At 32.0% G+C, this 24,819-nt stretch overlaps 1 protein-coding gene across 10 annotated transcripts in view; it reads right to left on the bottom strand.

Annotated features, from left to right (window-relative positions):
- BIRC6 (baculoviral IAP repeat containing 6) overlaps positions 1-24,819 on the bottom strand; it is a 297,131-nt gene that overhangs the window by 54,586 nt on the left and 217,726 nt on the right. For 9 of the 10 annotated variants that reach the window (XR_012486168.1, XM_074288148.1, XM_074288151.1 and 6 more), the window contains one exon: positions 7,799-8,009. The exons of the other annotated variant lie outside the window; for it this stretch is intronic. Coding sequence is in view for 8 of the 9 variants with exons in the window: in XM_074288148.1 (XP_074144249.1) it covers positions 7,799-8,009 (211 nt within the window). In the remaining variant the exon portion in view is untranslated. The remainder of the gene's footprint in view (positions 1-7,798; positions 8,010-24,819) is intronic. 10 annotated transcript variants of the gene reach the window in all.

The raw sequence follows: 24,819 nt of genomic DNA, 5'->3' as shown, positions 1-24,819 counted from the left end.
GATTATGTATAGTAGCAGGAAGAGAATGGTTAGGTAACCTCAACAAGGTTATTCCAATTTTTAATGATATACTTTCCCTTTATATTTGAAATACTTTGTTTTCATTTACTTATTTATAACCTATTAAGATCCACCATGAAGATTTATGAAGGATATAAAAAAGAACTGCATAGAATGAGCTGTTATCTACATCAATGGAGGAAGAATTCCCATTTGTGTTGTTATGAATCCAATTAAGTTCTGAAATAGGTTTCATCTACATAGAAGACAATTGTTTACAATATATATTGAAAATATATGTGATTTAATGGAGCTCGGGAGATGAAAATCACCAGCCATTATCACCATCTGGGATGGCTATGAAGAGTTTTAGGATGATTATTTCTATTTCTCAACTGAATCAAAATAGTATAGTTTCTTAATAGATTGCTCCTAGGATATGCATGTTCCTCTCCTCTGCATCTATATTCTAGAGCTTAAAAAAAAAAAAAAAATCAGCTTATATTATCACCTGATGCAATCAGTTTCTAGTCCATCCCAGTAGCCCCTTACTTTTGATAATAAATGATAATTCCAATGCATGTAAAGAAATGGGAATATTTTCATTATTTGCACAGTAAGAAAATGAACCCAAATAAAGTAAGGTAGATAAAAACATAATTTGGCTTCCAGAGTTAATGTTTTGTTTACCTGTTTAATTTTGATGACATATTTTATTCACTCAGTCTACCTAACTAAGCAAATTGTTCAGCTCCTTCAGCAAGATATGTATTTTGCTTATTTTTAAAGAAAAGGTTTTGAGGCTATGGAATAGATTGGCTTTATTTTTTAACATATGAGAGATAAAAACCCTACTTGGCAAGTTCTAAATATAAAGCACCTATTATGCTCATTACTTGAGAAGACACTTCTGTTTCTCAACTTCCTTACTCCAGATACTTTTACTAACTGTCTTCCATGACTGGAAAAATCTACTTCTTTGTCTCGGCTTCCGAACTTTCTTCAAGTCCTGGAAAAAATCCTCTCTTTTCCAGGAAGCCTTTTCTGGTTCATTTAAATTTTAGTGCCTTTCCTCTGCTGATTTATCCTACATATACCTTTTTTATTTTTTATTAGGGAGCATATATTATTTTCTTATTTTCTTCCACATCAGGTTGGGGTTTTTTTTTCTTTTCTTTTTTCTGTATTCCCAGTTTATAGAATAATACTGAATAAACTTTTATTGAATGATTGGTTCTATTTTCTTTCAACAAGACAATTAATGGAAACCAAAAAATCCATGAAAAAGAAAAAATGCCCTATTACAATTTTTAAAGGATATTAATTTTTGTTCTGTAAGTTCAGTAAGATCCCAACTTAACCCCCAATCCTGTTTCTCAAAAGTAGAATTTGGTTAAAATGAAAAACTACAAATGAAAGAGATAATTGCTTATTAGTCATGGTGATGCACTAAACAGAGAAAAATCACAAAATAATCCATAATTCTCAATGGCCTACAAATTCCTTTTTAAATTATAGTGAGAAATAAAAGGACAAAAGTTCAAAATTATGCAGTTTTAGAGTAACAAAAAACATTAACATATATGTCAATCCAGTATGGAACCACATCTACATAAACCTTTTAACAATAAGATAAAAAGTCATAATTAAGAAAAAAATATATCAAATCCTGAAATGACACAATTTGTTATATAATTGGTCACTTTGTCTTATATTGCAATGGGAATACCAAGAAAAAAAACCTTATACTTATGTGGTAATTCTTATTTGTTCCTTTGTTTAGAAAAGGACCAATCACAATGTCTTGTATGTGAATTGGATTTAAGTAAAGCTACACAAAGTCATCTGCCTCTTTATTTCTTTGAGAGTTCTCCAAGTCCAGTGGAAAGATATTACAAAGACTGAAGAAAGGGATCTGTTAACAAAAGCATTTACACTTACATGCCTAAGGTCTACTTGCCTAGCATTAACAACATATAGTAAAAACACTGGAAGGGGAAGGAATATGCCTGACTGTGGTTCTGAAATTTTTATTTTTGCATTGCTTATCCATACTTTGTAATTTCTTCTCCTCTCACAGATGCTAAAACAATTAAATAATATTCCTGTTGGTGGTTAAAAAAAAAATTATTACACTATCTATCCTGATGAACAATATAAGTTCCCTCAAATATCCTTTCCTCAACAAATTCAGCATCTGGTTTAGTCTTATTCTCCATCCAAACTGTGCCCTCATACTATGAAAATTCAACATACATAAGGAGCTCCTTATATTATTACTCTTTCAAATTTCACACTCTATGTGAATAAATCTTTGTAAATATTTAATTTTCAGTCATAAACTTTGAACTTCCTTAATCTTATTACAGTGTTTTCATATTATATATATAAAATATATTTTTCCTTTTGTCTTGTGATTGTCTTGTGAGCCACTATGTGAGTCCACTGCCCTTTTGTCGTATTGTTAATCATTTATCTTACTTATGAAACTCCAATTTTTGGATTAATTTAATCATCTATCTCCTTTTTTTCTATTTGTGAGCTGACTTGATCTATTATCCTTTGTCAAGGTCAAGCCCTCTACAGTAACCCTTGAAACCATTCTCTCTTCTCTGGGAGACTGGCTCCACAACTGAGTCCATTTTTTCTCCTATCTTCAATCTCCCCCAACTATTCTGGTCCTTTCTTAGCTGCCTACAAACTGTGTGTGTATTCCCATCTTTTAAAAAAATCCTCATGTCATTAGATCATTCCCAATTATCTATTGTCCTGTGTCTCTCCTACCAATCTCAAAAAAGCAATAAAAAAATCTAAAAAAGCAATAAATAGTAAGTTCTTCCATTTCCTCTCTCTTCAAATCATTGCAATCTGGTTTCTCATTTTTTCAACTAAAACTGCTCTCTCCAAATTGCATTTAATTGGCAAATCTACTAACTGCCCCCCCATTGTTTCCAACCTCCCATAGCATTTAAGATGTTGATCACTTTCTCCTTTTACATACAATTTCCTCTCTAGATTTTCATGACATTGTTCTCTTCTGGTTCTCTAGCCATCTAAACTGATATTTTAAGACTCCTTTCTTATGTCTTCATCCATAGCATGCCCATTATTCATGGGATGTTCCCAAGATTAAATGCTACACCTTCTTTTGCTCTATACTCTTTCATTGGTGATCTCATCAGTTTCCATGTGTTCAACTATCATCTCCCTGTAGATGATTCACAAAAACTATAAATCCAAATCTAGTATTATTCCTTACTTAGCCTATTTCTACCTAGATGTGTTAAAAGATTTTCAAACTCAATGTATCCAAAACATCCTTTCTTTCCAGCTTCTCAATTACCTTTTTTCTTAATAATAGCTTTTTATTTTCAAAATATATGCAAAGATAATTTTCAACATTTACCCTTGGCAAAACCTTGTGTCCAAATTGTTTTTCCCTCCCCAGATAGCAAGTAATCTGACATATGTTAAACATGTACAATTCTCCTATACATATTTCTAAATTTATCATGCTGTACAAGAAAAATCAGATCAAAAAGGGGGGGAAAAACAAAGAAACATAGCTTCTCTATTACTGTCAAGGAAACTACCATTTTCCCTGACAATGAAGTTTATAACTCTCATTCCTGACTCCTTACTTTGATTCATCTCATATATCTAATTTGTACTTCAATCTTGTTATATATCTTCTCCAACATCTTGAATACATCTAATTTCTTCAACTTACAATGCTAGAATCCTAGTTTAGGCACATAACACAGTTTAACTGCATGACTGCAATATCTTCCAAAGGGGGTCTCTGTCTTATATTCATGTTCTCCATTCAGCTACACATGGCAATTTCTCCCTTCTGCCAAGTTCTTTTGACTCTCTATGATAAACAATATCAAATAAAAAGTGCTCTGCTTATTATTTAAAGCTTTAAAACAATCTAGATCCTTCCTACTTTTCTAGTGTTATGGTTTATTCTACTTTATGTACTCTCCCCTCTTTCGAATAACTTCTTCCTACTTTTTAATCCTCTTATATATTAGTCCTTTTTTACTCATTAGGAATGCTGGCTTATTTAAATTCTACAAAGAAAATATTCCATCTTTCCCTTTTGTGCCTTTGCAATAGCTATCTACTATGCCTGAAATGTTCTACACCCTCACTTCCACCTCTTTGTCTGACTTCTTTCAAAATAAGTCAAGGCCCACCTATTGCAGGAAGCCTTTCCAAGGTCCAGAAAGACTGTCTTCTCCATTCAGGATATCTTTCACTTCTGTTATATATTTACGCACACCTCATTGCTCCCAATAGAATGGAACTTCCTTGAAAAACGGGAACGCTTTCATCTTCCTTTGTATTTCCAATGTTTAGCAGAGTGAAATGGCACATAGTAAATATATAATAAAATTATTGTTGACTGAGTGGGTCAATTTATTGTCTCTGTAACTCAAAAGTCCTTTCTCAATAGCCACCAACTTTACATACAGTTCTTCTCTCACTATCAAAATATAAGTTCCTTTTTTCATTTTTGTATTTTTATTACCAACAATTAATGACGTTATTGGCACACTTCAGGAAATTAATTACCTAAGTCAATCACTCAGAAATCAAGGAGGAATACTGAATGACAAAGTTAAGATCAAAAAGATCTTGAAACATTAAACACTGGGCCAAATGCATTGTTAAATTTATTAGCAATAAATAAAAAACAATTTTCTAAAGCATAAGAAAAGGATGATGTGCTTACATAAAGACAGGTTTATAGAAGATCTTGTTTATCCTTCATTTTTGAAAATAACTAATGACATAATGGTTTCATGTTTTGATTTCAGTATGCAAGGGCAGAACTGCACAAAGTCATCAGGCTCTCTTCAATTTTCAAGAGTTGTCAAAGTCCAATGGGGCAAGACTGACTGACATGTCAAGGTAACTGGCAATGGCCCAGAATGCAGAAGATGACCTCGGTGTCCTCAATATTTGACCAACTCCACAATATGGTTCTCATCTGTCTACTCCAGCAGGGTAAATCTTTACATGCTTGAGATAAAAATCCCCCTAATTCACTGATGGGTTTGAGGCCTATCAGTTATTCTCAACCTGATTTGGCCTACTTACTGAGAAGTTTTTTTTTTTTTTTTGTTCTGTTTTTTTCTTAAACCAAAGTGTGGCTGTTGTGCATCCTATAACTGTTGGAAGACACATGTAAGATTTAGCTGAAGAAATGGGTATACCTTAAATAGTAATATGGAAACTAGAAGAAAGGAAAGCTCTAAATGGAAAGATTGTGTTTTGGACATGTTACGTTTGAAACGTATTTGAGACATCCACTTTGAAGTATCTAATAGGATGACTGGGGATAAGGGACTAAATGGAGCTCAGGAGAGAACCAAGCCCTGAATTTATAGTTCTGAGAATCCTCTACATGGAAATGCTAGTTGAACCCATAGAAGCTTATGAAATTAGTATAAAAAATATGAAAACAGATGACAGCACAGACAAAAAGAGAAGAAGGCTCAGCAAAAGACTTGTGAATTATTCACCATAAATGGGCATGATATGGATGCAGAATCAATAAAGGAGTTTCAGAAGAAGTAAACAGATATATTGGAGAACCAGGAGAGAAGAGTGGCACAAAAATTAAGAGTGGATGGAGTATCCAGAAAAAGTGGATCAGAACTGACATCCCATAGGGAGTCAAGAAGAATGGGGCTTAAAAAAAGGCCCATTAGATTAGGTAACTAAGAGAGAAGAGTTGCATGAATTCAATACTTCTCTAATTACCAGAGGTAAGTGAAGAATAAAAAAAAAAAGGAAACATAAACTAGACAAAGGTATTAATTTGTGTCATGTAAGATGAGTTTTGCAAATTCCAAACAAAAGTGGGATTACTTACTGATGGTAAAGTCCTCTAGATGCTTCATTTTAATGATGACGTTGTCATCATCAAGCCTTAGAACAATGCAAAGCCTTTTCAAGAGGAACCAAAATCTACTGGTAATCTACATGAAGCCATAAAAACAAATAAAAATACCCAAACCCTCAAAAACAATTATGAATGATGCATATTTTACATATTCTACTGGGTAGTTGTATGGATAGTACATTGAGTTCACTTAATGAGAGACATACAGACACACACATACAAATGTATCTCAAATACAATACACTAAGGATACACCATGTGACCAATGACAATTCATGTGTTAAGAAGTATTATAAAAAGATAACAAAAACGCATATTAATGGGAAGAAGAGTATGTCAATTTTTAGTGAGAAGTTTTAGTAAGCAGTTTTATACTAAAGAATATGGGAAACAATGCTAATAAATAGGCTGACTAGCGCATCTACATTCATGAAATATTAAAGTTAAAAAGGAAACCTTCCATTGTTCTGAATAGTACATCATTGAAAAATAATTGGAAAAAAAAAAAAAAACAGACAGGTATTATAAAGAATGAGAATGCATTGATGGGTTATGTATAAACACTAATACAATCACAAGAATGAAGAATCATAGATGTAGAGTTAGGACAAAGGAATCCAAAAGTCATCTAGGTTATTAACCTCATCTTTTCACAGATGAAGACTTATTTGACATTGCAGTACCAAGTGGTAAGGGAGTATGTGAATCTTTTTATCCTAGAATGTGTGCTCTTTCCAATGTACCACATTTTCTCTGTTATTAAATATTAGAAATTCCATGCTGATACAAATTTCGAAGTATCTCTACCTTGAAAATCTTGAATTTTGTTAGTATAAAATTCACTATAACATAGGGCAAAGCAGGAATACTTGGCAAAATTTACCCACTGTAGACACAATATATACAACTCTTAAAATTATATATACCCTATCTTTAGTTGGCATAAACTAAAATCAACTTTTATTTTCCTGAATATCATTTTCAAAACACGTGACATTCGACTAACCTTAAGACACTATACTATTATACTTCATGATTATGATTACCTTGCCACAAGAAAACCACACATTATGGCCTCCTCAGTACCACCATGATGAAATCTATTTTACACTTTACCTCAGTGTGGTTCTAATAATATGAAGTCCTAACCCTCCAGAACCCTGATCTTAACTCACCATATCCACTTAGTTTCATCTTTTGATTTCACCCTAATTTATAGTCCTTAGTACTTGGCATTCAGTCGCTGAAAAGAGAATATCATATCACTAAACCTACTAAACCAGGATCATCTAAGAACCTTTTCTTCTTAAAAAGGAATAACTAGCAAACCACTATAGTACATTTCCAGCAAATGATTTTCTGTCATATCATACTTTTTACTTGGATCTTTTCCGTTCCACTTTGTCAGAAAAATAAGGCAGAAAACAGAACAAATATGGAGGGAGTGGGGAAAGAGAGAGAGAGAGGGAGAGAGATGGGGGAAAAAAGTGAAGCCAAATGGCAATATGTCTTTTAAAAAGCCAATTTTAAAAAAGCTACAAATGACCAATCATAATGGAACAATATTTTTCTCATAATTAAAAAAAAGTAAAAGCTTTCTAAAGACAGCTGTTTGCAATTTTCTATTAAGTTGGAATTTTAATGCAATGTTAAGAGGAAAGAAAATGATTCATTACTTAATGTTCTTAATCCATTGATGAACAGATAATCATCAACTAAGTAGAACACACCTGAAGAATGCCATAATATCAACTTAACAGAAAAAAAAAGCAATAAAAAAAGAATTCTTTCATGTATGACCTAATTTAGGGTAAATTAAGCTATTTAACACATATATATGTATGTTTCAATCACTTCAAAGGCATGAACACATCATTATACCTCAAACGATTAGTGTAGGTATCTACACATGTCTTCATTTTGGCTAACAATGTTCCAACTGAAGCTTGAGATTCAGATTGCTCCTCCTCCTCTTCACCATTTTCTGTAGAGAGAGGCAACAATAGGGGCACCATGGATGTGCACGAAGCAATGGCACGGAGCAACTCCAGAAGAGCTCGGTAGAGAGGAACATGTCTGGCCATATCAAGAACTATAACAAGTGGGAAAATAAAAGAATTGTGAGGTAAATACACATGCAGTATCAAAACAAGTTCAAAACAATGCTGCATTTATCTCAATCTGAGAGGAATTAAAACATTTTCCTTTACTTACCTTCAGGAGCTGAAAACAGGTCATCATGATGTCAATATCTGTGAACTACATTTAAGGGTAAAAATATCTCTTACAAGTACTATATTAAGATAAAGTTAATACACTAAAAACTCCAGTCTGAATGATTAACTTTATAAAAAAAGGACATTTTCAGAACATAAAAAAGTGTGAAATGAATACAAATGCAACAAAATTTCAGTTGATTGATTTAAACAAAAAAAAATCTTAGTAATGCCACCATTTGTTATGTAAAAGGAAGAAATGATAACAGATTGTCAAAAGACCTGTATTTCATGGATAGCAATACATACACATATATGTGTGTGTGTGTGCACGCATTTATTTATTTGTTTGTTTGTTTGTATTTCCCCCTTTTTGGACAAGGCAACAGCAATTAAATGACTTGCCCAGGATCACAAAGCTAGTAAGTGTTAAGTGTATGAGACCGCATTTGAACCCAGGTCCTTCTGACTTCATGGCTGGTACTGTATCCATTTTGCCATCCAGCTCTCCTAACCAAAAAAAATTTTTACGGATGCTATTTTATGTAACTGCATTTTTGTTAAAATTATACTATCGTTTTTCTATGTAGAGGAGCATCGGGTTATCACCTTAGATTCTTCTTTCCCTTACCATCAAGACCCAACCAATTACAAAGTTCTATGAATTCTCTTTGTAGAATATCCATTGTCTTATCATTTCCTAATCCACCTAGCATAAGTCTGTTTTATTATTCTACATAATTTCTAAAATCTATAAATTTCATTTGCACCAAGCCTCTCCTAGTTCAGGTTCTTGTATTATACATGGAATATTATCCTATCTAATAATGAGTAGTCCTGCTTCAAGAGTTATTTCTCTCCCTCAGTTCCATCCTGAACACTGTAATATGACTGTCTACAGTTAAAGACTACTTTCCTTACTTGTTATGCAATACACACAGAAATCATCTCCTTGTATATCCATTTTTCCTTTTCATCCTTAAAGTCACAATTACTTCATTATAAAAGTGATTTGGGCTATTTTATACTTATATTTTTGTTCACATACTTTTATTTTTACCTTCCTTTCTAAGTATCCAATATTTAATGTGTGGTTCAAATTCCAAGGATTTTTTTTTTTAAACTAAGCCTTCCCATCAATGCTAATCTGAATTGACTCCCCCCCCCCCCATTTGGCATTATAATTATTCACATAAGCATAACTATCAATAAACTATGCACAACTTCATGAAAGGCAGTGCAATACAATGTAAAGAATTTTGGCAATGATATTAAAGGGCAACTGTCTGCATACTAAATGACTGCAGACAAGTCATTATCCCTTCTTTGGAACTCAATTTCCTAACCTATAAAGTAAAAGTAATTATTTGATATCTCTCCAGTCTCTTCCAACACTATATATATGGTCTCATGATCTTACAGTTAGAGGGTGACATAAGGGACAGTTTTTGATGTCCTGGGAACACACCATCTGATAGACTACTTTTGGGTTCATTTTTTTTTTTCATCTTTAAGTGAGAGACAGTAAGATGGATAATAGTGATGTCCATCTTAAATAGTAATGGAACTGTGAGTTGCACTTGGCTAAGAAAAGAACAAATTAATATTATCTATTTAAACACTTCCCAATAGTCTGTCAAGAGTTTTTAGATATAATAAGCTCTCTACCAACTTTGTGTTATTTTGATAAAAAGTCAAAGAATATGAACAGGCAGTCAGAAGAAGCTATCAATAGTCAATATAAAAAATAATTTAAATCATTACTGATTAAATAAATGCAAATTAAAACAATAGAGAGAACTTCATACTTGTCAGATTAGCTAAGATGACAGAAAAGGAAAATGACTCAATTCCGGAAGAAATGAAGAAAAATAGGTAAATTAAAGCACTATGGGTGGACTTATGAATTAGTCTATTTTCGATAACCAGTTGGAACTATGTGCACTCTGACCTAGTAATATTATTATTAGGTCTGTATCTCAAAGAGATCATAGAAAAGGGAGGACCAATTTATAGAAAAATTTGTATAGTTGTTCTTTTTCATGGAAGCAAAGATTTAGAAATCAAATGAATGCCAATCAAATGGGAAATGGATAAGTTGTGATATACGATTATGATGAAATACTATAGTGCTATAATAAATGATGATTATCAGGATGATTTCAAAAACAACTGAGAAGACATACAAATTCATACAATTCATACAAAGTGAAAACAGAACCAGGAAAGCAAGGTACACCTTAAGAGCGATATTATAAAGATAATCAACTATGAGAGCTATTTTGTTCAATGATTTAAGACAATTCCAAAGGATTTGCAATGAAAAATGCTAGAGAAGTAATAAACTCTAAACACAAAATGAAAATATATCTTTTCATTTTCTTTGTTTCTTGCTTTTCATTGTTCTGGGTTTGTGGTTTAGTTTTTTTGTTTGTTTTGTTTTTATAAAATGGCTAATATGGAAATGTGTTTTGCATGATTCCATATGAATAAAACTGACTTTATATTATCTGCCTGAAAAAAATGAATGTACCACCCTCAGCTGATTAAGAAGGGCTATTTTAAAAAAAAAACTTATCCTACAAATATGCCCTTTGCTCAGAATGTTCTGAGAAGACAGGAAACAGATCAAATAATTCTATAAGATACTATTTCAAAAACTAGAATAAAGTTATTGTCAAACATTTATATATATTTCTTATATAATTATCTAAATAAGGTGTTCCTAAACTGGGACATTATATACTGGGATTATATACCAAAGAGGGAAAGTGACCTACATGTGCAAAATTGTTTGTGGCAAGCCCTCTTTGTAATGGCAAGAAACTGGAAAATGAATGGATGTCCATCAATTGGAGAATGGTTGGGTAAATTGTGGTATCTGAATGTTACAAAATATTATTGTTCTGTAATGATCAGCAGGATGATTTCAGAGAGGCCTGGAGAGACTTCCATGAATTGATCCTGAGTGAAATGAGAAGAACCAGGAGATCATTGTACACGGCAATAACAAGACTATATGACATTCAGTTCTGATGGACGTGGCTCTGTTCAACAGTGAGATGATTCAAACCAATTCCAATTGTTCAGTGATGAAGAGAGCCAAATTTATACCCAAAAAGAGTACTGGGGGAGCTGAATGTGAACCACAACATAGCATTCTCACTCTTTCTGTTGTTGTTTGCTTGCATTTTGTTTTTTTTCTTTTTATCTGATTTTTCTTGTGCAGAAAGATAACTGTATAAATATGCATATATGTGTGTATGTATGTCTGTGTGTGTGTATATATATATATATATATATGATTTAACATATATTTTAACATATTTAAACATGTATTATGTATTGGACTACCTGCCATCTAGGGAAGGGGGTGGGGAAAAGGTGGGATAATTTAATACAGAAGGCTTTGCAAGGGTCAATGTTGGAAAAGTACCCATGGAAATGCTTTGTAAATAAAAAGCTTTAATTAAAAAAAAAAAAAAAAGAAGTTCAAAGGCAGAACTCTTAATAGAAATCTAAGAGTAGGAATATTAGCAAAGGAGAAAGGGAAGGAACAGTTTTCAAAGCATGGAAGTAAAGTGCCAAACATGTCAGTAAAAATTATCAAGGAGATTGGAATAGTCATCTGCAATTAAAGAGAATGGGGGTAAAAAAAGTACAGGTATGGTCCTGCCAATTGCCTTATAAGAATCCATAAAGATTAGATAGTTGGTAAAAAATGTAGGTAAAATATTTTTTAAAATATCAAACCACAATGTTTTAGATATTAGACACACATGAATTACTTTGAATTCTCATAAATTATTTACTTATTCATGATTTATTACACAAAAATTTCTTTCCAAAATTGTCATGTGAATAAGCACATAACTGCTACCAAAGTATGAACTTCGAAAAAACATGTTACCCAATTATGAAGCTGTTTCTGTCACCTAAAATTCATTCTTTAAGCGGTTTTTAAATGCTAATTACTAAAACATACCAAAATAGACCATTCTAGGTCATATCTTATTAGGCAATATCTTAGTTAAAATCTATTACATGAAGGGAAATGTAACGTCCTAGCTAACTAATTTCAAAACCAAAATGATTTTTCTTAACAACTAAAAGTTCTGTATTATATGTTCATAATAAGCTCTAAAGATTAAAAAATTAAATAAGGATCTATTTTTTTTTTTTTAATTTATAGTTTTTGCTGAGGCAACTGGGTGACTTTACCTAGGGTCACACAAGTAGGAAGTGTTAAGTGTCTGAGACCAAATTTGAATTCAGATCTTCCTGACTTCAGGACCAATGCTCTATCTACTGGGCCACCTAACTGCCCAAAGGCTCTATTATTTTTTTAAAGTAAAACTTTATGATGACTAAATTGGCAAAAATACTAAATCAAAACTTAAAACACAAAAATCTAGGTAAAATGTTACTATCAGGGCATGCTTTTAAGAACCTGTGTGCTATTAATATGAAAGCAAACTACATATTTTTTTTTCAAGATTACCTTAAAAAGTAAATAAAATTAAATCACATTTGCTCTAAGTGATAACATCTGTATGTTTTTAAGTGATAATATCTGTATGTTTTTATCTAATGAAGTGAAGAATTCACAGATAATATAAAAGGAGATAAGAAGTAATTCAAACTTAATGGCCTTCGAAGGTATAGTTATTTTTTTAAAATAGAATCAGATTTAATGTTCTTGTTACACTTTGTACTAAAACAAAACAACTATTTTATCTTCAAATATCATGTCCTTGAGGGAAAGGACTTAATGTTTCAGTTGATATAGGATTATTTTGACTAAACTCAAGCTTTGAAAAACTACTTTACCTTCAAAAGCCAAAAAAAAAAAAAAAAAAAAGTGTACTTTTCAGAGGTCTTTATGGAATCCTTCAATTGACAAAATACTTTTCAAAAACTAACATTAAATTCAATCTAATGATTCTAAGTTAAAAATCACTATTATTAATGTTTGTTTCTCCATCACACAGACATCAGAAATACAAAGACAAAAATAAAAATCATCCAAGAATCAATCCACAACTCTTTGAATCTTTAAAAATTTCAACAGAATTGTATTGGAGAGTCTGCCTTTTACTAATAATACAAACAGGATGATCACTGTTTTTATTGACGTATTCATTCCAAAATGTTTCATCTTATCCAGGAAAAATGCATAATCTTAAATAATATAAAACAAATATATGAGTAAGTCCCATATGATGACAAAGAAATATATAGCAAGTAGCTGAAAGGCATAAATGTTTGGAAAGTTTTCATTTTTAGCTACATGCCATGCCATTCTCTTGTACTAATCTCCAAATCTGTGCAACAGAAAGAACCATCAGCATTTCATATTGAATCTGAATCACTACTCAATTTTTTCAAACTATCTTGTACCTATCTCTCTGAATATATCTTGTGTCTGTCAGGAGAATGCTCAAGAGAGCAAGCAGTGAGTAATCACTGGAATTTAGTAAGTACAGCAAAAAGCACTTTTGATTGAATAGACGATGGATTGGAGTGGGGAGAGACCAGTCAAGCAGGTGATTGCAATATTCTAGTCCATGTTGGAGTGATGGCAGTGTCAGAAAAGAGAAGTATATATTTAAGAAATGGTACACAGGTGAAATTGGCTACAGATTGGATGGTGTTGGGATTGGAGACTTGGTAGGAAAAGAGAGGCATTACAAAGTACAAAGTACAAGATGACTCTTAGGATTCAAGCCTGAGGGCACTGGAAGGACAGTGTTGCCCTATACAGTAATAAGGTCAGGAGGAGGAAAAGGTTTAGAGGGAAAATTTAATGAAGCTCATTTTTGGACATATTGAGTTTAAAAAGGAAATCCAGTTTAAGATTTCTGAAAGATAGTTGGAGATGCAAGCCTGTAGATCAAATCTGAGAATTTGAGGTAGTAGAGATAGGTCTGACAATCTTCAGCCTCGAGATGGTAGTTAAATCCATGGGTGCTGATAAGACCAACAAATGAGTCTACAGAAAGAGAAGAGGGCCCAAGAAAGAACCCTATGGGACACCAACAAAAGGCATAAAATGCATAATCATTTAATAAAACAAATTTAATAAATTTAATTTAAAAATTTTAATAAATCAAAATGAAGAGTATTCAGAGAAATGAATCAAGACCAGCATCCTAAAAACTTAAAGACTGAAAATAAGTGACAGAGTGGGGATGACAGGGAGCAATCTACTGGAGAAGCAGGATGAAATGGGATGCTTGAGCAAATACAGTTATATCTTGGTATGGAATTTGTCAACCTCATCGTGTGAAACAGGAACAGGAAGAAACTGTGGCAAAAGATATGTGAATGGTAAATGAGGAAGAGGGTAGAAGAAGGAATTCATAGTGAACAGACTCATTTTTTCTTTAAATTATGAGGCAAGGCACTCAGCTGAGAAAGTGGAAGGGGGAAGCCACAAGAGGTTTGAAGATGAATGAAAAAGTTGAAAAAAATTGCTGGCTATGGAGAGTGAGATATTGAGTTGGCAAGGCAGGTAGCAAAAGTGAAAGTCTAGTTAAGATTGTATAGCAAATTTGTGATTTTCTCTACCTTTTTTTGGTAGCATGGCTGCAGGAGTGAAGGTAGTGAATGGTGAAATGATCCAAGACTGAGACTTATAAGGTACGATCAATGAAATGATGATGGAACTAGGGATTCAAAAGATGAATTGGTTTCAAGGAGTCAAGATGAAGAAAAGAGAAGAGTGGGTAGGAAGAGTGAGATAGTCTAGGAGAGAACTGAGGAGTCAAACAAATGAAGGTCCCTATGTGTACAAAAAGTAGAGTTGTATAAGGGAAGGCAGGAGAGATGGAAAGATCAATAGATAACTTGAAGATTATCCAGAGGAAGGTGGATGTTATTTAGCCTTAGGATCTAAATCTTGCCTCAAACTTCTTTCCAGTAGCACTGTACATTATTCCTTTTTTTCACAATCCAAATCACAAGACTCAATATCAATAATAATAAATATCATCTAATAAATATCATCTTAGACTCAGTCAATACTTGAACTTGTTAAGATGTTTCCAGATTTTGGCACCCAATGTGTTTACTAATGTTCCTAACTTTATGTCATGAACAAATGTAATGAGCATTTTATCCAAATAACTAAGGCACTGATGAAAACTTTAAGTAGCATGGGGACAATCAAATATCTCAGGAGAATATTATTGGAGGTCTCCTTCCACAATGACACTGAACTAAGTACTTGTCAATTTGGCTATTAAAGTCTTAACTGTACCATCACCTACTTGATATATTTAAATTTTTTCCAAAGAATATTGTGAGAAACATGATCAAATACTTGTAAGATATAAGTAAATTCAAAAAAACGGTAACAAATCTTAGATATTAAAGCTAGAATAGACTGGAAAATCCATCAAAGACAATCCCCTTATTTAACAGATGAGAAAACTGAGGTACAATCACATTAAGTAACTTTGCCACGGCCAATGTGGCCTTGACCTTAGATCTTCCTAGCTTTACTTCTTATTAATTATACCATCCTGTCACAGAATGATTTCAGAAGGCTTGGAGAGACTTATATGAACTGATGCTGAGTGAAATGAGCAGGACCAAGAGATCATTATATACTTCAACAACAATACTGTATGATGAACAATTCTGATGGACAAGGCTCTCTCCAACAATGAGATGAACCAAATCAGTTCCAATAGAGCAGTAATGAACTGAACCAGCTACACCCAGAGAAAGAACTCTGGGAGATGACAATGAACCACTACACAGAATTTCCAATCCCTCTATTTTTGTTTGCCTGCATTTTGGATTTCCTTCACAGGCTAATTGTACACTATTTCAAAGTCTGATTCTTTTTGTCCAGCAAAACAACTGCTTGGTCATGTATACATATGGTGTATTTAACTTATGTTCTAACGTATTTAACATGTATTGGTCGACCTGCCATGGGGGGGGGGGGGGGGGGGGGATGTTGGACAAAAGGTTTGGCTATTGTCAATGTTGTAAAAGTACCCATGCAAATATCTGGTAAATAAAAACATATCATAAAAACAATAAATAAATAAATAAATGGATAAATAAATAAATAAATAAATGATGGAAAATTGCCTGTCAAGCAAAACATAAAACAAAAGAATCACCATGTCAAGCTCAAATCTCTTAAATGTCAGCATTTGTCATATGCTTCATCAGAAAATCCTGAAGCTTAGTTAAGTCAGCTCCCTTCCACATGGCACTCTTCAGTGTTGTTACAGGATTAAAATGTGCCTGGCCTGACAATGAAACAGCAGAGGCATCACACATTGTTATGCAACTCACTGTCTACAAGGGAGGCTTGTGGCTCTTCTTTATTCAGCAAGTGCCAAGTGCATGTTTAATCAATGTCACAGCTCACTACAGTAAGCAACTGAAAGCCAGTGTCCTTCTGTTCCTTGGATGTGCCTGGCTGCTAAATTTTGCAATGCTTGAAGAATACTCAGGAATTACTACAAAAGGCTCCAAATGCAGGTGTGTGACATTTATAGAATTATGACAATAAAACTACTTTCCTGTTTTTCATATGAATGGATTAAAGCTAGGTAGTATAATCAAATACTCAGTTTTCTGCATTTAGAGCTACAGCATTTCAAGGAGAGAGAGCTTCTTCAGATGGCTGGAAAGGAATACTCTAGTTAAAAGACTCATCGAAAAGGAAAGGCGGGGAGAAACAACGACAAACAAAAATAGCAACACTATTTTTCCCTGAGCATATGAAACTTGAATGGCAGATATTGTTACCTTAATTCAGCAAATATGGGATTTAAATAAAAAGAATTCTACCGCTGAAAATGGAATATATTCACAGAGTGGCTTGATATTGAAAAATGAGGTTATCGTTTCTTAAGGAAAGGCTACAATGAATTTAACAATGGATTACTGATGGATAATATCTATGTCTTCTAAGAGATTGAAAGCTCTTTATTTTTTCACAATAAATTTCTTTACTAAAGAATTACTTGCTGTGTATACACATGTTTTTTCTCTGAATGTAAAAAGCAGTCCTCTATGAAGATAAAAGGTGGGTTCATCACTAGCATGGACTAAGCAGCATGCAAAATAGGGTAAGGAATGACAATTTCAAAATGATTCTATTTAGGCTGGCAATTTAATTAGGCTTGAAAGAGTCACATATATTTTTATTGGTTAGCAAAGTAGACTTAATTTTCAAAGCTACAATAAAAACAGAATGATACTTGTGGTAATGCTTCAAACCTAGGTTTTATAAACCTGGCTAATAATCTGATACATTTCACTACTTAAGAATTAACAAAAATATACTTGGAGTGAATTAGCTATCACATTTCCTGGGAAATAAAAATGTACTAAAAAGTTTCAAAAATGCAAACTTTGTATATTACAACTTTGTAATAAGTTCCTTAAAATTAAATTAGAATTTATGTTGCTGTGTAATTTTTAAAATAAATAGCATTTAGATGATTTAAAATAGTATTTAGTCTAAGGTAAAAGAAATAATGTACAGAATATTTTATGTGATCAACAGAAAAATAAGAGAGCTGGTCACTGAGAAATTAAAATTATTCTAATAAACTTACAAAACTATAAATTTAAATATATTTTGATAGTTGAAAGTTAACTTTTTAAACAGAATATTCATTTTCTTTTTCTTTTTCTCTAGCTAGCTGTCAAAATATTGCTGAAGATATTTGGTGGAAAAATGGGTACCTCTGCCATCACTACAGTAGAAGATGTAAAAAGGCAAGAGGAGAAAGAGGAAAAAGAAGAATCTATTTTAGCCATGTTAGGAATCATTGGGACAGTGCTTAACCTCTTTGTTATTGTTTTTGTGTACATATACACTACACTTTGATGATATTTTCGAGCAGTACTTACATACTCGGGGAAAAACAGCACTATCAAGAGTATTTTTCTAAATTTCATTTAGAAAACAGTGTCTCTTAAAGACTGTAAGGAACACTCCAGGGTAAATAAATGTCTCACTTAGGGCACAGCATTATTAACTATGAAATGAACATGGAAATCCAGTAAATGGAATCATATTGCCACAAGATGGACAGATAAGATTTAGTTTACACAAATAAAAGATTGAGGAAATTAAAGCAACAGAAATATAGATAATTATATCTTTTTTTTTTCTAAAAAGAATGTGTGAATAAGATAAATTGATGGCACTGCCACAGATACCTTGATAAAGGTGCATTTTTAATATATATTTTATTTACAATCAATTGTGCATTAAATTCTGTTTTCCTTGGGATTCCAAATACATATGTATGTGTATAATTGAAAAAGTGACCATTTAGATAGTGTGGAAAGAACATTACTAATCAAATGTACTGTGAAATTCCCAATACAATTTAATCATAGGTTCTATTCTGTAGAATTACTTTGAACATTTCTACATATTGATCAATATTTTCAGGTGATAAAATTGCCGTTGGCTCTAGGTAAAAAAAATCAATGGCTTTGCATGCTTTACAAATTATTGTTTTTTAAAATGCTTTATAGTTCACATAAAAATAAAGATATGACATAAGGAAACTTGTTTCCTTTCAAATAAAGATTTAGAATACTTTGAAATATTTAAATGAAGAGATTACTTTAAAGGTTAGAAATTTAATATTAAGCTAATAATTTTTTAATCTGACCTCATAAATATAATGGACTCAAAAACTAACTATGATTTCAGCTTTACTTTTAAATTAATTTAGGATAAAAGTGAAAATTTTACCTTTCCAAATTAAGTATGGTTTTAATTATTCTACTTATAAATTGGATAATGATTTGGAAAAATAACAATTATTCTGTTAGGTAGAACCTCACTAAATCTTTATATAATTTGGCATAAATTCATAAATGGCATACCTCACTCTCACTGTATGAAATAATTGATCCTTTATTCATAATTCTCCAAAGTCAGGATTCTTTTGGATGAGGATTAAGTGCATATTTTAATAAATAAGCACAGTACCAGATTTTGTTCATTAGGCTATCCTCAATCAAAATGTGGTTCATCTTTGATGTATGGAATTAAAATTAAAATTGCCCTGCTGTGAAGGAAAAATATCATCTTCATCCAATTTATCCAAGAAACAATAGAAATGGAATACTATTCACAGAATATGTTTTTTAAATAGTAATTTTCACTGAAAATCTTCTTACATATCATCTTAAAAGGATTTACCCTGTTAAGACATAAGACTTTTAGGATATTAAAATTTTACCAAAGAAAGAAAAAAAATTTTTTTAAGTAAATAGGATATCTCTATTCCCTACTTTTTAATACATGAAAATAAGGAAGGCTATTCCCAGCTAATGACTTCTGCTCAAAAATAATTGTCTGAAACACATTTGTTAATTCCTTTCTTTGGTTGTCCTTGAATGTAACCTCTTAAGTCAAACTCCACATAGCAATTTCTGTTTTTGGACTTCCATGCTAATTCAATCCTAGATCCTCAGAATATAGGCTATAGCAGGCAGTCAAATCAGAAATTGGTAGGTAATACTAAGAACTCATAGATGTCAAAATACTAGGAAGATTTCTTGGCAGGGATTCATGGAAGAACTTTCTTAAAAGAAGTCAGTGCCAACTCCTACTGACCAGCAAGAAGAATTATTATTTTACCATTAAACTGGCAGAATATTGATTAAACATTTGTTTGCAAGTTGGCTCTACTTTCAGAAGTCTAATTATAATTTACTTCATAATGAAAGTGCTTTCATAAAGTTTTATTTGTGTGCAGGTTCTTGTGTATATGCACATCATTATTTTGAAAACCAAGTCATTTAAGCCCCATTTCCAAGAAAAATGAGGGAGTATGGGGGAGCTGAGGAGAAATTTTGATATTTTTGGTACACTAGTACCTGAATAAAACTTTAAGTTTTAAGTTGTTCTAAATAATGTTTAGTGAAATTATTTTTTACTTTTGTGTCAATCTCAAATCAAAACAAGGGCTATATAAGAATTTTAGCTAGTCACAGTATTCTAATTATCAATGGGAATAATGAATTCAGAGAAGAGTTTTATTTTATCTTTTTTTTTATCTTAAAAGTACACTGACATTGCATCACAAAGATCTAAGATTTCAGATTAGCAGTAGGCATTGATTACTACAATACTTTAATGGACCTCTGATTTCATCTAAAAGCTTTAATTACTTAAGGCTTGATACTTTAAATTCTGACATAGAGAAATGGATAAAATGTGCAGATTAAAATACAGATATTTAAAAGTGGAAAAAAGAATCTGTCTCATTTTTTTCTTCTGTAGCAAATATCAATATCAAAAAAATCAAATTACCTTTTGTACTTCATAAATAAATAAATACATTGAAACCTTGCTATAAAACAATTTATATATAATATATATAAGATAAACTCACTTGGGACATAAGCTAAGTATCAAAACAGCATCATAACTAATCTGAACTAGCATTTCATTAGATCACAGTTTAGGCTATTTATTTATAGATTAAAATGAATCTGTAAATTTAACACAATTTTCTGCAAATGCATGTTAGAATATCTTAATGAAATATTTATGTATATTAGCTGGATATTTTACTGTTTTATCATATCAATTGTATCGATGAAATGCATAAAAGAATATTTTTATTATGGATCACAAAAATTGCTAAAAAGTTAAAATGCCCATTTCAAAAGTTCAGTAGAGACAGTAAAATCTGTATTAAGATTATAACTAAATTTCAATGTACCCCAAATTTTGGGAAAGTGCTATTTGATTAGGCCTTTTTTAACAGAATTTGAAGTCATAACATAATAATTCTTTAAACTAGTGAGAATTCTTGAGTATCAAAAAAGTATATATATATACTTCAATATAATTAGTCATTAATCCTAAGTATAATTCTCTCTAAAATATTAGCTTTCTATAGTAATGATAGCCTTTAGTTCAGTCATCTTAATTCAAAGTTTATGCTAATCAGTTCATGTTTGTCTCTTTGTTTTTATATCAACTTGCTTATAAATCCCCTGTTTGGCCTTTGTGATATCTAAACTCACTTTTAAAAATTTATATTGGCAAAGATATTTAATGTAGGAGACATATGGTATGGCATAATGGATAGTTGATGAATTGAGTCAGAAGCCCAAGTTTTTTCATTTTAAATTATGTCTCTTGACACATACTAGCTGTGGGAACAAAAGGAAGTCACTTAAGCTTTCAGATTTTCTAAGACTTTAAAAACCAAAATAGTTGTAGATGTCTATAGATACTAAAGGTTCCACCCTAGGTGGATAGAACCACAAATTTATATTCCTTTCCCCAAAAAGTAATGGAGCAATTGATCTAAATGGGTACTTTGAATATGAAACTAATAAAGTACTATGGCAAATTATGCTATGTTAAAAAAAAAATACTATTACCTTTTTAGTATCCATTTAATTGATAGGCAATAAACAAAATGATCTAAAAAGGATAATTTAAAACACTAAAAAGCTTAAATGATATTTAGCTTTTGGAATGCATTGATTCCTGAAACATCATGTTCCTTTTGATTTAACAAATTAAAATCAATTTTGAATTTGAGTAAGTAATGGTGATGGCACCATTATGAAAAACAAGACAAGTCAGGGGAAAATAAACCATTCTTTTCAGACTTATTCAATGTGACAGGCCTATAAGTAATCTAAATGAAGATGGCCAATAGGAAATTAAGCATTGTGTCAATGGAAGTCAAGTAAAATCTGTGACTGAGATGCATGTACACGGAATAATTTCTAATTACTGTCAAGTACAACACTTTTTTCCAAATTCTACACACACCTTAACTCCTCACTCTTCTCTCGCTAACTCTTGATAAGTCTTATTTCTGAGCCTGTTTTGTCAATTTCATCTTTTTAACATTTCTTGAATATGGTCTCTTCTCTTCTTTAATAATGCCCCCACCCTGGAACATGTCCTCACCTCCTAGTGCCAGGAGTACGGCAAAGGTCTGCTGGTTGGTGTGTCTATCTCAAGTCTCCAATCCAATGCCCATTCAGCCACCAAAATGATTTCCCCCAGTGGCAGGTCCAACCATGTTGGACAACATCACTATCTTTATGCAATAAACTACAAGTGATTTCCTATCACGACTAGGATCAGATATAAAATCTAAACCCCCTACCCATCCCTCCAATCTTCTTATACCTTATACCTCACTCTACCCCATGAGTCAGTAAAAAGGGCCTTCTTTGCTATTCCACAAACAAGATGCTCCCAACACTTGCTCCTCATCTCTGCTCCTAGTTTCCCTGAGTTCTCATGCAGCTAAAATTTCAACTTCTACACAGTCTTTCTTAATCTAGTGCCTTCACTCTGTCAATATTTATTGTATATGACAGCTTATTTGTACATATATTGTGAGCTGCTCCATGAGGACAGGGACTGTCTTTTGTCAAGGGAGCATTTAAAATCACTGAACTCTTTTGCTCTACTCTTGGAGGATGAATAAGAGGACTCAACCTTACCTAATCCAAATGATTTCCATATGTGTTCTTGATACCAACCACTTTAGGAACTTGATCCTCTAATCATGCTTTCTATTAACTTCAGTTACTCTCATGCTCTACTTGTGATTTATCCACTTCCTATGGATCTCTTCTATAAATAAACAAATAATAGAAAAAAAAATCTTCCTTGCCTCTTCCATGTTCTCAATTATTATCCTACAACTCATGACAAATTCAAGCTTCTCAATATGAAATATTTTTTCTTTCTTTATGTGAGAAACACCTACCAAGATTTCCTTTGATGCTTTATCAAGGTATGCAACTAAACCTAGGTTTTTTAAAGGCAATGAAAATTAAAAGAAACACAATGAGTATGGCCTCATAACTGACAAAATATTTCTAACTTGTGGACCAGAATTAAGTGCAATAGAAAAGGGGCTCCTGATTGGCAGTATTCTTTCTGGCCATTATCAAAGATCACTTAAGTCACACAGGAATCAGTTAAAGAGGAAATTACAGAGATAAAATTACATGTCAAAAAAATATTAAGTAAGCATTGGTTAAAAAAAAAATTTTAAACTAATACATTTTCATTAGATTCTCTTTTTACAAAATAGAGAACAACTGAACTACCTTTGTGAGTTTTCTTTTTTTTTTTTTTAATCTTAACAAGAATGGTTCAAAGATCAATTATGTATATTCCTCAAGCTGGATAAGCTAAATGCAATCGTTTTAAGAAAAATAGAGCATTGTTTTGACTATGGATTTTGTACATCTAGGGAAATTTAGCAGAAGTAAGAAAACATGGTTGTAAAAAGTGCTGTAGTCAGTTATAAATATCAGGCTTTATTACAATGTATACTAATCTCAGCAACATAAAAAGTAAATAAACCAACACATGCTTGTCTTATAGGATGTAGATAAGAATGCATTCTTAAGAAAAAAAGATAAATAGTGGCAATATTAACAAGATTTTGTTGTCATTGCTTTTGAGACATTCATTAGGCAGAGCCTGGGGAAGTGGCCCAAGAGAACTGCTGCCAATGGAAAGAGAAGTCCAATTACTTCTGAGAGCTTAAGGCAGGAATTAAGGAGAGCTTAAAGAGGAAAAGGAAACATGAATATTGTAACTGTAAAACTGCTTCCATGACATATTTATTGCTCTTATAAACAACAGAGATGTGAAAAAAACTTGCTAGAAGCCATCTTGTAGGTTAGCAGGACATTTTCAGGATTAAATATCAACAATCCTAAAACAAAATTCTCACTGAAATCTGAAAATGACAAAAGTTCTTTACTAGAAAGACAAGTATTTATTTATTAGCTCCACATGTAGGCACTAACAGATTGGCTATAAATATTTTCCCTACAAAATGTGACTATCTCCTGTGAACATTTTTTAATCAGTTGATTTTATTTTAAATAATATAGTGCCAGTCCTTTAATAGATTTATGCGTTGATAAATGCATTCAATTTGTTGAATAATTAGTCCCACCTATGTGATTGGATATCACTTGGATACATTACAAAGAAAAGCTCAAGTTTCAGTTTTCATCTGTAAAACAAAGGAGTAAATTTAAAATAAAGAATAGAACAAAATGAAATTACATGAAAGGATATTTTATAGGACAAAATCTAATAGCACTTTTAAATTCTGAAATTATCAAATGCATACTAATGTATGTAAATTTACACCAAGAACTTAAGTAAAAAGGAATGCCCAATTAGATAATCACATTAATACAAAAAGAAAAAAACAAACACAATAACTAATGCATTATAAAGAATTTAAAGCAATTTATTTTAGTTTAAATACTAAAATATTTAAAACAAATAATGTTATTTCTAAACATTTTAATTTTGTTGTTGGTCCCACTGTCTGACTCTTCATGACCCCATGGAAAACTGTAGATGGGGTTTTCTTGGCAATATTACAAGACAGGTTTACCATTTCCTACTCCGGAGACCTTTTGTAAGGCAATGAAAGGTTAAAAGACTTGCCCAAGGTCACACAGCTAGAACTGTATGAAGCGGGATTTGAACTCCAGTCTTTCTATACTTCATTCAGGACCAACTCTCTATTGAGCTACTAGTTGCCTAACAATTTTTATTAGCTAAAGTAAATATGAAAAATGAAATTGTACCAATATAATCCTACCTATAAACTTAATTCAGTCTCTATCTTTTTAGAAAATTCTCTTCTAAAAAAAGCTTTA

The sequence above is a fragment of the Sminthopsis crassicaudata genome, chromosome 2, assembly GCF_048593235.1.
Source record: "Sminthopsis crassicaudata isolate SCR6 chromosome 2, ASM4859323v1, whole genome shotgun sequence".
Lineage (NCBI taxonomy): Eukaryota > Metazoa > Chordata > Mammalia > Dasyuromorphia > Dasyuridae > Sminthopsis > Sminthopsis crassicaudata.
This window is presented reverse-complemented; position numbering and strand designations above follow the sequence as displayed.